The sequence below is a fragment of the Tripterygium wilfordii genome, chromosome 17 (assembly GCF_013401445.1).
Source record: "Tripterygium wilfordii isolate XIE 37 chromosome 17, ASM1340144v1, whole genome shotgun sequence".
NCBI lineage: Eukaryota > Viridiplantae > Streptophyta > Magnoliopsida > Celastrales > Celastraceae > Tripterygium > Tripterygium wilfordii.
Window position 1 is genome coordinate 521,466 of NC_052248.1, and position 14,798 is coordinate 536,263.

The 14,798-nt window shown below is 38.6% G+C and overlaps 3 protein-coding genes and 1 pseudogene across 3 annotated transcripts; 3 read left to right on the forward strand and 1 right to left on the reverse strand.

The window, feature by feature from the left end:
* Window positions 1–557: 557 nt before the first annotated feature.
* LOC119982313 (subtilisin-like protease SBT1.4) lies at window positions 558–3,049 on the forward strand. Its single transcript, XM_038825615.1, has one exon. The coding sequence runs from the start codon at window positions 560–562 to the stop codon at window positions 2,870–2,872; it is 2,313 nt and encodes a 770-aa protein (XP_038681543.1). The 5' UTR covers window positions 558–559; the 3' UTR covers window positions 2,873–3,049.
* Window positions 3,050–5,185: 2,136 nt separating this feature from the next.
* LOC119982627 lies at window positions 5,186–7,460 on the forward strand (annotated as a pseudogene).
* Window positions 7,461–8,228: 768 nt separating this feature from the next.
* LOC119982994 (60S ribosomal protein L11-like) lies at window positions 8,229–10,228 on the forward strand. Its single transcript, XM_038826628.1, has 5 exons — window positions 8,229–8,309; window positions 8,422–8,529; window positions 8,629–8,671; window positions 9,257–9,452; window positions 9,833–10,228. Exons 1-5 carry the CDS (start codon window positions 8,307–8,309, stop codon window positions 10,029–10,031), a joined length of 549 nt encoding a protein of 182 aa, XP_038682556.1. The 5' UTR covers window positions 8,229–8,306; the 3' UTR covers window positions 10,032–10,228.
* A 1,218-nt stretch (window positions 10,229–11,446) lies between these two features.
* On the reverse strand, window positions 11,447–12,471 carry LOC119982695. Its single transcript, XM_038826194.1, has one exon. It carries the CDS (start codon window positions 12,404–12,406, stop codon window positions 11,684–11,686), a length of 723 nt encoding a protein of 240 aa, XP_038682122.1. The 5' UTR covers window positions 12,407–12,471; the 3' UTR covers window positions 11,447–11,683.
* Window positions 12,472–14,798: the final 2,327 nt, after the last annotated feature.

Here is a 14,798-nt window from a genome sequence, read left to right on the forward strand (position 1 = left end):
GAGAGGTGGCCAAGGGGAATCTCGTCAGTAAACAATAAAAAAGATTAATAATAAAACATGTGTCCTGGGCCGCCCCTTGTAGAAACACTTGAGAAGACGGTCGCACATAGAAGAGGAGGTTGAGATTTGAGAAGGTGGGGAAGGCTGAGATGACCTTGTCTCACAGATTGGTAGAAATGTTCAAGGAATTTAGACTAGATGATGAGCAATATTTCTAGAAAGAGTAACAAGGCATTTGGTTTGCATGAGAATGATTATTCTTCCTCGAACATAATTAGTTTTAATATGCAAAAGACTATTATACACCCTTATAATTAGTACAATAAGAATTTGCGTAATTGATTCTGCACACATGCATTGATGGTCCTAATGGTCAAATAAATCCACCTTGTTTTTAATAATCTATGTTAGTATATATGTATGTAGATATGGATCTGTAATGTTTTTTTATAAGATTTGAATAAAAAACCTTCAACTATGGGAAAAAAATAGAACCCCCGGACATCGTTATAAGCACCACAACATGGACAGAGTAGTGAGTACACCCCAATCTCAAATCATGACGGTCTCCTCTGTTTTCTCCTTTACCATCTTCCTTTTTCTCTCACTTGCATCTCCAACAATCTCAGATTCATCATCGGACAGTCTACAGACCTTCATTGTCCACGTGGCGAGATCACATAAGCCTTCTTTGTTCTCCACACACCAGCAATGGTATGCCTCCATTATCCACTCCCTTCCTCCCTCCTCGCACCCAGCCAAGATCCTTTACACTTATGAGCGTGCCATGAATGGCTTCTCTGCTCAGCTCACCAATGCACAAGTAGCCAAACTGCGTCACCTCCCTAGCATCCTCTCCGTCCTCCCTGACAAAATTCGCCAACTCCAAATCACTCACACGCCTAAGTTTCTAGGACTTACTGATGATTACGGCCTTTGGAAGAGCTCCAATCATGGTGATGATGTCATAATAGGGGTGTTGGACACCGGAATATGGCCCGAACACCCGAGTTTTTCGGACTCTGGTTTGTCCCCTGTTCCGGATAGGTGGAAAGGTATATGCGAGACGGTTCCTGACTTCCCAGCATCAGCTTGCAATCGAAAGATCATCGGTGCTAGAATCTTTAATAAAGGCTTGGTATCTAATCTTGGAAGGCATATAGATGTTTCAGAGAGGCTAAATTCACCGAGAGATGACAATGGTCATGGCTCACACTGTGCATCTACTGCAGCTGGTTCCGTGGTTCCTAATGCGAGCTTCTATGAATATGCATATGGCGAAGCTCATGGAATGGCCGCTAGAGCCCGTATTGCTGTCTATAAAGTATGCTGGAGCACAGGTTGTTTTGACACTGATTTGCTTGCTGCAATAGATCAAGCAATCGCGGATGGTGTCGACGTGATTTCTTTATCTGTTGGAGCTGACTATGCTAATCCCTATGATCAGGATCCTATAGCCATAGGAGCTTTTGGTGCTGCAGAACATGGTGTTGTTGTTTCATGTGCTGCTGGGAACTCTGGTCCTGGACCATACACAGCTGTTAATACTGCACCTTGGATTTTAACAGTCGGAGCTTCCACCATTGACAGAGAGTTTCCAGCTGATGCAGCCCTTGGAAATGGAGAAATATTAAATGGTGTTTCCTTGTATTCTGGAAATCCTCTTCCCGATTTCAAGCTTCCTTTAGTGTATGCTGGGGATTGCGGAAGTCAGTTTTGTTATGGAAGGGGGCAGCTTGATCCATTAAAAGTTGAAGGGAAGATTGTGTTATGTGATTATGGAGATGCAAGGAATGATTTGGAGAATAAAGTTGAGAAGGAAGATGCAGTGAAACTTGCCGGTGGGTTGGGAATGATACTTGCACTTGCAAATGGATATGGAGAAATACTTACTGCATCAACTTATCTTATACCGACAACCATGGTAGGGGAAATTGCAGGCAACAAAATTCGAGAGTATATCAGATCAGATGAAAATCCAACAGCGACAATCGCATTTCGTGGAACGGTAATCGGAACTTCTTCACCACCAGCTCCCAAGGTTGCAATTTTTTCAAGTCGTGGTCCAAATATGATAACACCAGAGATCCTTACGCCGGACGTTATAGCTCCTGGTGTTCAAATCTTAGCCGCTTGGACTGGTGATGACGGACCTTCTGGTTTCAATATAATATCTGGCACTTCAATGGCTTGCCCACATGTTAGTGGTATTGCTGGTTTATTGAGAAATGCATATCCCAGTTGGTCCCCTGCTGTTGTGAAGTCAGCTTTGATGACTACTACTTTCAATGTAGACAACTCCGAGAAGAACATTATAGATCTTTTTACTGGTGAAGAATCAACACCTTTTATCCATGGAGCAGGACATATTGATCCTAACAGAGCTCTAAATCCAGGATTGGTTTACGATCTTGATTCAAGTGACTACATTGCTTTCTTATGTTCAATCGGATACAATGAAACACAAATTTCAGTTTTCACGAGGGAGCCAGCCGGATCAGAGGTATGTGTAAAGAAATTAGCTAATCCTGGCGATCTCAACTATCCATCATTCTCCGTAGTTTTTGAATCTGATTGGGATAAAGTTAGATATAAACGGATAGTGAAGAATGTTGGTAGTTCAGCTGGTGCAGTCTACAAAGTTAAAGTGAACGCCCCAGAAAATGTTGATGTTCGCGTCTCGCCGAAGAAGCTAGTGTTCAATGCAGTAAACCAAGCACTCTCCTACAATATTAGATTCACAAGTTTTAAGTGGGCTTCTTTAAAAAAGAGCTCAGCAAGTTTTGGTTCAATTGAGTGGAGCGATGGAGTTCACAAAGTGAGAAGTCCTATTGCTGTTAGGTGGAGTGAAGGACCAAAAGCTTCCATTTAATGTCTCAAGTACTCGATGTGTGTTTTCTTCAATTTAGTAGATCACTCTCTGGCCTTTCATTCGCTAGATTTCTATTTGGTGTCATGAACGGATGTTACATTCCTGAAGTAAAATAAAGCTGACCTTTTTGAAGTATTTTAGAGCAGCTCTCTCTCTTTTTCTTTTTTTAATCGAAACCATGTTTGCTTTTTAGAACATTCGATATAAATCTAAACTTGGATCTTCAAGCCAATGTGTATAAATTTTGTTAATTTAATGATAAGGTAAGTGAGAGCAAAACCCAACGCATGTATTTGACCTTATCATCTTAATATGCTATGCTACGTGCATATAGATATACACACACACATACGCATGGATATGGTAAATAGTAAAAGTGTCGGTTTATACGCACATACGCATGGATATAATAATAATGATGCAGTGGGGTTTGATATGCGTATAAAAGAAAGTTGAAGAAAATGTACGTCAAAGTTCGGAAAAAGAAAGGATCACATCTGAACTTTCTGTTTGATAATAATTAATAAGTATAAGCAAGCCAAATTCGATTTTTGTTGTACGGACCACATGCGTGCTCGATCTTAGCCAAAAGATCGAGTGCACATCCCTAATCTTGCGATGCAATATTAATAAAAATCACGTCATCCACACACACTTCGCCAACTTGTAGTGCATAAACAATATATTCTACATTTACAAAATCTTGCCCCTTATGTTAATGTTTTCCCAGGTGGAACTCGCAGACACTCATAAATAGACAATTCTATAAATAATAATTGATTTAACACATGACGCTTGTTAACAATAAAAAATAATTATCGACACCAAAAAAATGTGAAAATAAACCCACGCATATTCCGGATACTTGTCAAATACTTAAAATTGGATTTATCCAAAAAAAAAGATATTAAATTGCATACTTTTCTTTGACAAGCATATATTTGGAAAGGTTCATTAATTTTTTTTTTCTAAGTATAAAAAAAAGTTATTTGTTCATACTACGTACATGACTTTGTTTGATGGCCGAGACACTACAACTTAAAAAACAAGCACGCCTCATATGGTGGATCCAATAATTTTTTTTCTTTTTTTTTATTATAGGAGAAGGGGATGGGAAGGCTCGAACTCAAAATCTTTATGAGATATTACACACATGAATGTTATCTAAGTTACTCGTGGTTCTCCAATAAATTAAGTGAGTTTTTTATTTGCTTTTTATTTTATTTAGCATCCTTTCTTGACTTACCCATTGCACATTGCTAATAATAATACCAATGACGACAACACCATTATTTGGTAGATTCAGATCTGCCTTCACAATTATTTTTTTTTTCTTTTTCTTTCCATTCTGAAATGCTACTAATTTAATATTGTAGCCCGATTATAGGCAGGTGCAACGGGAGTAGTTGGCTATGGTTATTATTTCTTTTTTCCATAATAGCTCATTTTGATGATTTGATGAACACTTTGGATAAACCCACCACACCTTATTTATCAAAAGAAATGTTTTTTTTTTAGTACAAATACAAATACGATATACGACACACCACCATATCAAGCCTATGAAAATACAGGTGTAAACAGGCTCCACGCAGAGGAGGTGCAAACTAAGCCCACGCAGGGTCATACACCAAGCTCACATAACTCTTTATAAATATTCAGGAGGAGGTGAGACGAGGATCCATGACCTGAAGTCAAATCAAAAGAATGTTGCACATACGAAAGGGCAATCAATATATTGTACTTTTTTTTGTTTTTTTATCAATATATTGTACTTACTAAACAAAAAGTTGTTTTTGGATAGTATTTTTAGAATATCGTGTAAATAATATGAAATATTCCAACACAAGTTAATTTATTGGGTTGAATGACAAAATAACAAATTATGAGATTGTATCGGATCCAAGATGTATTGAGTTAAAACCTTCTTTGAGTTTCTCACATATTGAGTACCCATTGAGAAGTTGGTCCATATGTTTGGGTTTGTCCCTTAATTGGTTTTGAATTTTCACGTATTGGAAAGTATGATTGTCCAACTCACACATGCGAGAAAGTGTTATAATATCACGAATGATGTGATATTATAGAAATGACTATTATATGTACATACAGCCTAGCCTAGTGGGCAGGGTTTAACGATATTCTTAAAAAAGAGGGCTAACGTACAAACAATATATATATTATTAACGTGCAAATTAAACGTTTTTATATTATTAGTATGCACAAGTAGGGGAAAGAGGACAAGTGGCCAAGTAGGTTCCCGGACATGGTTATATACACATGCATGGACTGAGTAGATCCCCAACTGAAACAATGGCCTTCTCCACCGTTCTCTCCTTCATCTTACTTTTTCTCTCACTCTCATCTCCAACACTCTCAACTCCATCATCAGACCATCCACAAACCTTCGTTATCCACGTTTCAAAATCACACAAGCCTTCCTACTTCTCCACCCACCACCACTGGTATTCTTCCATCATCCAGTCCCTTCCTCCCTAGCTCCTCCCACCCAGCCAAGATCCTCTACACTTATGAGCTCTCCATGAATGGCTTCTCGGCTCAACTCTCCAGTTCCCAAGTAGCCAAACTCCGTCAGCTCCCCGCCATACTCTCCATCCTCCCCGACCAAGCTCGCCAAATCCAGATCACTCACACTCCTAACTTCTTAGGCCTTAGTAATGACTATATATGGCCTTTGGAATATCACGGATCAAGGAAATGATGTCATAATTGGCGTCTTGGACACCGGAATCTGGCCCGAACACCCGAGTTTTTCGGACGTTGGGTTGTCCCCTGTTCCAGACAGATGGAAAGGTATATGTGAGACGGCTCCAGACTTCCCTTCTTCATCTTGCAATCGAAAGATCATTGGAGCAAGAAAATTTAACAGAGGTTCTGTATCTTATCGTGAAAGGCCTACAAATGTATCAGACAGGCCAAATTCACCAAGAGACGGGAATGGTCATGGCTCACACTGCGCGTCTACTGCCGCGGGTTCTGTGGTCTCCAACGCAGGTTTCTACGAGTATGCAGGCGGTGAAGCTCATGGAATGGCCTCTAATGCCCGTATTGCTATGTATAAGGTATGTTGGAGTAACGGCTGTTTTGACTCTGACTTACTCGCCGCAATAGATCAAGCAGTTGCTGATGGTGTCGATGTGATTTCTTTATCTGTCGGAGCAAATGGCCTTCCTAACCGTATGATAGAGATTCTATAGCCATTGGAGCTTTTGGCGCTGCAGAGCATGGAGTAATTGTTTCATGTGCTGCTGGGAATGCCGGTCCTCGTCCGTTCACAGCAGTTAATATTGCTCCGTGGATTTTGACAGTTGGGGCTTCCACCATTGATAGAGAGTTTCCCGCTGATGTTGTCTAAGGTAATGGGAAAATTTTCAACGGTGTTTCCTTATATTCTGGAAATCGGCTTCCTGATTTCCAGCTTCCTCTGGTGCATGCTAAGGATTGTGGAAGTCAGTTTTGTTATGTAGGGGAGCTAGATCCATTAAAAGTTACAGGGAAAATTGTGTTGTGTGATTATGAAGATGGTAGGAATAAAGTTGAGAAGGGAAATGCAGTGAAGGTTGCAGGTGGGATTGGAATGATACTTGCAAACACAAGAAGATTTGGAGAAATTGTGACGACGAACCCCCATCTTATACCAGCAACTATGGTGGGTCAGATTGCAGGTAATGAGATTCGAAAGTATATCAAATCAAATCAAATGCCAACGGCAACAATCGTATTTCGAGGAACGAAGATAGGAACTTCACCATCAGCACCCAAGGTTGCAAGCTTTTCGAGTCGTGGTCCAAATTATGTGACACCAGAGATTCTTAAACCAGACGTTGTAGCTCCCAGTGTTAATATTCTGGCTGCTTGGACGGGTGACGTTGCACCTTCTGGTTTGGTCATTGACACACGAAGAGTTAAATTCAATATAATTTCTGGTACCTCAATGGCTTGTCCACATGTTAGTGGTATTGTCGGTTTATTGAGAAAGACGTATCCGAATTGGTCACCTGCTGCTGTAAAATCTGCTTTGATGACTACCGCTTTCAATGCAGACAATTCCGGGAATAACATTGTAGACAGTGCTACCGGTGAAGGATCAACACCTTTTATTCATGGAGCAGGACATGTTGATCCCAATAGAGCCTTGAATCCAGGGTTGGTTTACGATCTTGATTCGAGTGACTACATTGGTTTCTTATGCTCAATCGGATACAATGAAGAACAAATTTCAATTTTCACAAGAGAGCCTGCTGGATCAGAGGTGTGTTCAAAGAAATTAGCGACTCCCGGAGATCTCAATTACCCATCATTTTCTGTTGTTTTCGAACCATATTCGGATTCGGTCACACGTAAGAGGGTAGTAAAGAATGTTGGTAGCCCAGCTTCCGCAGTCTACAATGTTAAAGCCAACGCTCCAGCGAATGTTTCCATCGTTGTCTCGCCGAATAAGCTTGTGTTCAATGCAAAAGACCAGACACTCTCCTATAACATAACATTCCAGAGTCTTAACCGGGCTTCCAGTAATAGCTTTGGTTCAATTGAGTGGAGCGATGAACATAACATTCCAGAGTCTTAACCGGGCTTCCAGTAATAGCTTTGGTTCAATTGAGTGGAGCGATGGAGTTCATCGAGTTGGAAGTCCTATTTCAGTTGTGTGTGACGGTTTAAGTGAAATAAAGTTGACTTTTAATCAAATTATAAAGACCAGTTAATTTTATTTTTCTGATTTGAGACAACCGAACAATAATAACATGGATTTGTAATGGGCAATATAGAGTGGACTTGGTAATCGATGGGTTTAATTGAGTGATTTGGAAAAATGAAAAGGTCAAGAGTCCGTGTCTCTGTTTGTTGAGCCCTTCGGCCTTCGGTTGGTCAAATTTCAATTTCAGTTTGGTTATGTGATAAACGAAAATGATTAAGATTTCAGTTATTGGTATCCCGGTTATCGTAACTGTTGGGTTGGATGTACAATATTCAAATGAATTCATGGGTTTCACATGTCTCACGTGATGCACATATGCACATTAAATCCTATACGTATAACAACAATTAAATCTTATGCGTATAACTCAACAACTAGAATAACAACTGATATTATCGGTATTATATGCATCATTGCATCACATGTGCTCACACAAACTCATTATGTTAAATATGGTAACAGATCAAAGCCCATTGGGCTGGGTCCATGTGGCAATGACTATTTATCCGTTTCACGTCGTGGGTTGGGCCATGTCTCCTAAAGTGGAAGGTAGGCCGTTTCGGATGACCGTGGAAAAGCAAGCAAAATTATGGACAACACCGTCATTCCGGTGAAAACAGAGTTTCAAAAAGCCTAATTGGCTCTTAATAATTTTGGCGGTTCCTTCAACTTCGTCTTCCATTGTTCCCTCCCAAGCGGCTGTAGCAGCTCTATTCCATGGTCTCTCAACGGCTCTCTCTCTCTCTCTCTCTCTATTTGTCTTCATTCGTCTTCTTCGCATTCTGTATTTGTGTATTCAACTAACTATTGTTTGTCTTGAAAATGGCACCAGGCATCGGAGAAGAAGCTATCGAACCCAATGAGGGAGATCAGGGTCCAAAAGCTGGTCCTGAATATCTCAGTAGGTGAAAGCGGAGATCGCCTCACTAGAGCAGCCAAGGTAATTTAACCCGCGCCATCAGCCCATCACTAGCATTCTACCGCAAATCCTTTTTTTTTTAAAGGTTATTGTATTTGAATGTCGTCTCTCTATGGGCAGGTGCTAGAACAACTCAGTGGCCAATCACCGGTTTTCTCCAAGGGTAAGTGTTTTTTTGTATTTAGATTTTGTTAGACTAATTCATTTGGGTCCTATGATCGGTTTGTTTTATTGAAAATAATGTAGGATCCATAGTGGGTGCAAGTGAGAAATAAATATAGATTGGTGTTCATTATATTTGTTTATGGTTTAAAGTTGTGGTATTGTGGTTAGTTGTGAAAGTAATATAAAGTTATGAGGGCAAAACTGTGGCAATGGATGGAATTTGCAATTGCCAAAATGTCTTGATTACCCAGATTATCATGAATTATTGTACCTACAGAAGAGTAGGGAAGAGACTGTACTTCTAAGTCTGATAGGATTGCAATCAAAGTTCTGCATAGTTTCAACATTTTGAAAATATCATTGAATTTGCTTTTGAGGCATAGGAAGTGGGACTGTATGACCTTTTGCCTCAGGTTGTTTGGTGAATGGTGGGCTGTAGAATTTGGATTGTTTCTGTAAGACCTCAACTTATAATAAAATTGAAGTTCTTCTCTTGGAATATAACTTCAGGAATGATATTGGTCATTCATTATCATCCTCAAATTTCTTAGCATAGTATTTTGTTTGGTGTTTTGTCTTACAGCAAGGTACACTGTTCGGTCCTTTGGTATCAGGCGTAACGAGAAAATTGCTTGCTATGTTACCGTGAGGGGTGAAAAGGCAATGCAACTGTTGGAGAGCGGGTTGAAGGTCAAGGAATACGAGTTGCTGCGTAGAAATTTTAGTGACACTGGCTGCTTTGGCTTTGGTATTCAGGAGCACATTGATCTGGGAATCAAGTAAGCTTTGCTGTTCTGAAAACCCTATCTATATCACTCAGCAATGAACACTCACTTGCTTCACTCAGCAATGAACACTCACTTGCTTTGGTGCAATTCTTTGTTGCTTTCATTTAGGTGCAAATTCCATAACTAGTTTCTAGTCGTTGACTGAATAACTGGAGATATTAATGCCTATGAGAATTTTTTGGTTTTATTCCATTTTGGATCAAAATGCATTTCCTACTGTTTGTACCTAATTGTGTTATGAGCCTCTGCCCTAGATCGCTTATTGTGCCTTAGCCCTTAGTATATTATCTTAGGGTAGCATTTTTTAAATTTTTTGCTATATCCGAGTTGATTGCTTTATCTTTTCGTCATACATGTTAATTGTTTTTCAGGTATGATCCTTCTACTGGAATTTATGGAATGGACTTCTACGTAGTCCTTGAACGCCCAGGATACCGTGTAGGCCGTCGCCACAGGTGCAAGTCTCGTGTTGGGATTCAGCATCGGGTGACAAAGGAGGACTCCATGAAATGGTTTCAGGTGAAATACGAAGGTGTCATCCTTAACAAGTCTAATGCAATCACAAATTAGGGACACCAAACAAGAATTAACGATTCTAAAGTTTTGGCAAGCTCCTCTATAAGGATATTTTGAGTTAAGATATGTTTCTTGTTTAGAATTTCAGATAGCAATATTTTGTCTTTCCCATATCGGATTTTGGGTTATGTTGACGATTTCCAGTTCAAAAGATTGTTTTATCGAGTTTGGTAAGCATGAACTTCATCACATTCTGTCTCTGGTATCATCAACCTGGACTAAATAGAAAGACATCTTTTAGTAATTAGATGTCATTGAACATTGAAGATTAATCAGTCATGTCATGTCCCTCCATATGGATTGAACTGGGCTTCCACTGTGTATATTGTAATTGGATTACTAAATGATCTACAGGAAAAATGCTACCTCATTATCAACAGAATTAGCAATGCTAATTTGTTCTTTTTGAATAGGCCCTCCTCTAAGGCATGTTTTGTCATTAATAATAGACCAAAGATATGTTAGTTGAACACATTCTTCCAAGCGTTAATATGACTATGAGATTTTAAAAGCTTTCTTGTCCATTCAGCCGCAATCAATGTGAGGGAAAAAAAAAGAGGGAAAATTGTGGATTTGTTCTGACTTGGTGAAGAGATGTTATCATAGCTCACCAAACTGAATGAAAAACTAGAGCCTAATAATAATGGTTTCTGCACTAATGGCTGTTAACATCAAATACTAGTTTAATGCTCTGTATCTGTACTAGTGGTCAAGTCATCAAAGCTTGGAAGTCTCTCCTTTTCCTTTCATTTGCGTGGTGGACCTCTTCCTTCCAGTATTTGTTTTGCTTTTGTTTGAATGCTTATAATTACCCATCATTCTTTATTATCGAGTTGTTGTCAGTTGACTTCATATTTTCCACACAAACACAGAGCATAGACACATGGGAAGATCTGTCCCTAATGTTTGGTTTCTTTTCTTCCTATATATTGTCCTATAATTGCAGAAACAGACAGAAACTAGTGTGGGAGAATGGTAGGTTATATGAGTCACACTCGGGCTAAGTTTCCATGAAATCCACCATGCTTAACTGATCAGGCACTGAGATATTTTGTTAGACTTTGAATTCAAATTTGTCATCACAGTCATCATCATCAATTTAAAAATGTCTATCTGTAATTATCCTGGAAGGTGCAAATTCAAAGTAAAAGAACTGGGTTGAGAGTCTGGTAGATGGAACCTTCTTTTACAGTACAAAAGTTGTGATTTTGAATTCATAACATGCTGATCTCATTCTCCTTTGTTTGTATTCTGTCAAAGAAGTGTAAATCACGTTGGACAGCACTTTTTTCTTTGCTAAATACTAATAAACCAGTTTGCTTTAAGTGGGAGCTTCCAACAAGTGGCAATTATTCATAGTGGGTTCTCCGCTCTTTTCTGTCTCTGTTTCAAGTAGATTTGGTCATGAATTGTCAAAACTCCAGTCATTACATTCACCAAGTGGAAGATTTAACTGAACAATTGACCAAATGAATACCAACCCTACAAAGATCCAGTTCTTATTTACAATTACATGTCTTGTAGAGAAGGATATAAAAATTGGCACCCTGAATGACCAAACAATCTAGACCAAGAAAAACCCAGAAAATATATATAATAGAGAGAGCGAAGCACAAACAAGAAATCAAAATGTGTTTTGAGTATTACTATCTGACAGTAGATGCAACTGTGTGAGCCCAGAACCTGAGATTATCTTTCATGTCCATTTCATTGCCCAGAACTGGAATTCTCCAATCAATCAGCACTGGCCTCTCCTTTCTTCTGTCCAATACATCCCATGCTTCTGACAAATAAGGCCTTTGAACAATACTACTTTTGTCAATCTTTCTCTCTGCTTTCTGTTCATCTTGACCAGATATTCTCCCCAATCTTTGCAACCCAGGAATTATAGAAACCAAGCTTGAATCTTTATCCTCCTCAGAAAACACAAATCCCAGATCCATAAACCCTTTTAGCTCCTCAAACTCAAGATCTGTCAAGCTCTTACTATTATTACTTCCACCTCCTCTGTTTCTTCTTCCTCCACCGCTTCTCCTTTCTCTCGCTTTTGGCTTAATGGGTGCTTCAATATCTTCTTGTTTCTCACTTTTCGTTTCAAATTCTGTAACAACTTTTCCACAGACGATTGATTGAATTTGAAGCTTTGGTGTTGTTGGCGAGAGAGTATCAGAGGCAAGACTTGCTTTGGAGCTCAAGTTTTGCTCACTGAGAGACCTGACTAGAAGACTAGGCAAGTGCGAAAATTTCGATTCTTGAATCTCTTCTTCAATTGGGTTCGTTCCATTGAGAGGTAAAAGTGTGTTATTGGAGAAGATTTCATGCTTGAACCAGTAGATATCGAAGAGCTTAAGAACTTCTTCTGCGGCCATTTTTTATGGCAGAAGAAGATGCCAAAGGTTAGAGAAGAGAGGGTTTTTGAATGGTAGACAACAACAATATGAGGCTTCAAAAAGATATATAGTGGTGGCTTTACGTTAATGCCCCTCGTTTGATGCCCATATTACGGAATCGCCTATCGCATTAATTATTAATTAATGACCATTATAGTAGAATATGTAATTTGACTAAAATTAAGCTTGATGGATGTGTGAGACCAAATTTTGATTTTTAAATTGCTAAGATTAGGTTGATACTGATTGAAACTGTAGTGGCCTTAACTCGTATGATGTTATATCTAAAAAGGGTAATATCCACCTTATGTGTGTTTTTTGAATACATAGGGATTTGCTATTGATGTGTCCAATTGCCTAATTACTTGAGTGATAATTAGTTGGTTAATATCTCTGGGTTAAACTGTATGGATTTGTGAGGTCTTGAGTTCGATTTTTAATTGAGCAATACCCTCGTAGGTTGTAGTCACACGTTAGGTTTTGATCAAACTTACTATGTCATAGAGTGAAATTTTTCTGTGTCGGGCCTGACAACTTATATGATGTCATTCTTGATTAAAAAACAAGTGTGTCCAGTCTGCCTAATAAGGATCAAAATTTTCCACACATTGCGCATAAGAATTCAACTAATCTAGCGCACATTTTGGATTTATCAATTTCAAATGGTTCTTAATGTAGTTATTGATATGTGTTAAGGGTAAAGTAGTAATTAGGCAAATAGCACCTCGAATCTTCAGATGCTCATAATTTTGAATGGGCCCTAACGGGAACGCTTAAAGTAAAAGTATCATGTTTTTTATTTAGTGAGTTAATTAAGGCCCACACGCGTGAGATAAGACTTGGCCCTCCAATACCTAATATGCCCCCCGCACTTTCCTCATAATTGCGAACCTCACCCTACCAAAACCTAGTGATTGCTCAATACTAACAATGGTTCTGTGAAGGGTATTTGAGTAAAATAATGAAAATATCAATGATCTTACATTCTTACTACATTGGCCGGCAGTTGCATTGTTAGTGTCGTCGAGCTTAAAATTGAGACAAAGACTAGTTAGTGTGGGTCATTGGGTATATATCAATGCATGAGAATATGAGATGCCATCTAGTGGCATTATTCAATCAAACCAATTAGAGACAAAGACTTAATTATCAAGCAATTCAGCAATACCTCCACCTGTAGATTGATACTTCATACTTCCAATACAATCCAACCCCAAATCAAACGCACATCAGAATGATTGCATTCTCATGATCGCTTGTTACGATCTCATATCGGATTGATATAACCTAACCGAGTAATATATAAGCAAATATCAATTCTCTTTCACACAACCAACGTCTTTTCTGGGTCCAATAAAAAACAAAGTCGTCCAAATTTTTGGCCCAAAACGAACAATATTGTTTGTAATGTTTGGTATATATTTTCTAACATGTATCGGAGCTAGAACTCAGTCTATTTGGATAAGACCTTTACTCGTCCATATGTTGGGTCTGACGTAACCCAACCCACACATTCGAGGCGTGTTAGGACTTTATTTCACACTGAATTGGCATAACCCAACTGAATGACATATAAACAAAAGTCAAATCTCTCTCACCCAATCTTGAGTCAAAGAACCAATATTGACAGCCTAAGAATAATAAAATCGTGCAGACATTTGGTCCAGAACGGACAATTATAATGTTTGGTCTAAATTTTCTAACACGACTTTGACCAAATATATGGCGCTCCACATATACAATAACCCATTGAATTTCTTTGTGGGCCCTTAATTTTACCATAGCCCATGAACAACATGTTGGGCTTCACCTGTTCGGTCCAGTAACCATATAGTGGATTCATGGGCTTTGTGGTTGTTACAAGTCCATAAATTGCTCTCTTTTTTCCATGTTTATTAATCAATCGGGCTCGACTACCTGAGTTTAGGTTCATATTAGATGTTCAAGCCGCTAACTCGTATGGTATTATTATCGATTAAAAAAAATAATTACTCATTGTTGATGATTCTCTCTTTTTTTAAACTGGTTAATACATGACGTCATGGTCCCAGTATTAATTTTAAACTCATATGAATGACATCCATATCACATTTTCATTGACCAACATTAATGTGACTACATTCCAAGATGTAATTTAGAATTTATGTTTATGTTCAATAAATTACTACAAACACCTAACCATTCAATACTTACCCACTATTGCCTAGCGGAAGAAGCGGAGCAAGAACCGTTCTTAGTCAATGCTAATCTGTTTTAACTAATATTAATCGTGGATTACATAAATTATATATAAGCTCTAATCACTAGTAGGTTAATTTTTTAAATACTATTTATTAATCAACATTATCCCGTACCTACAATTAATCAAACA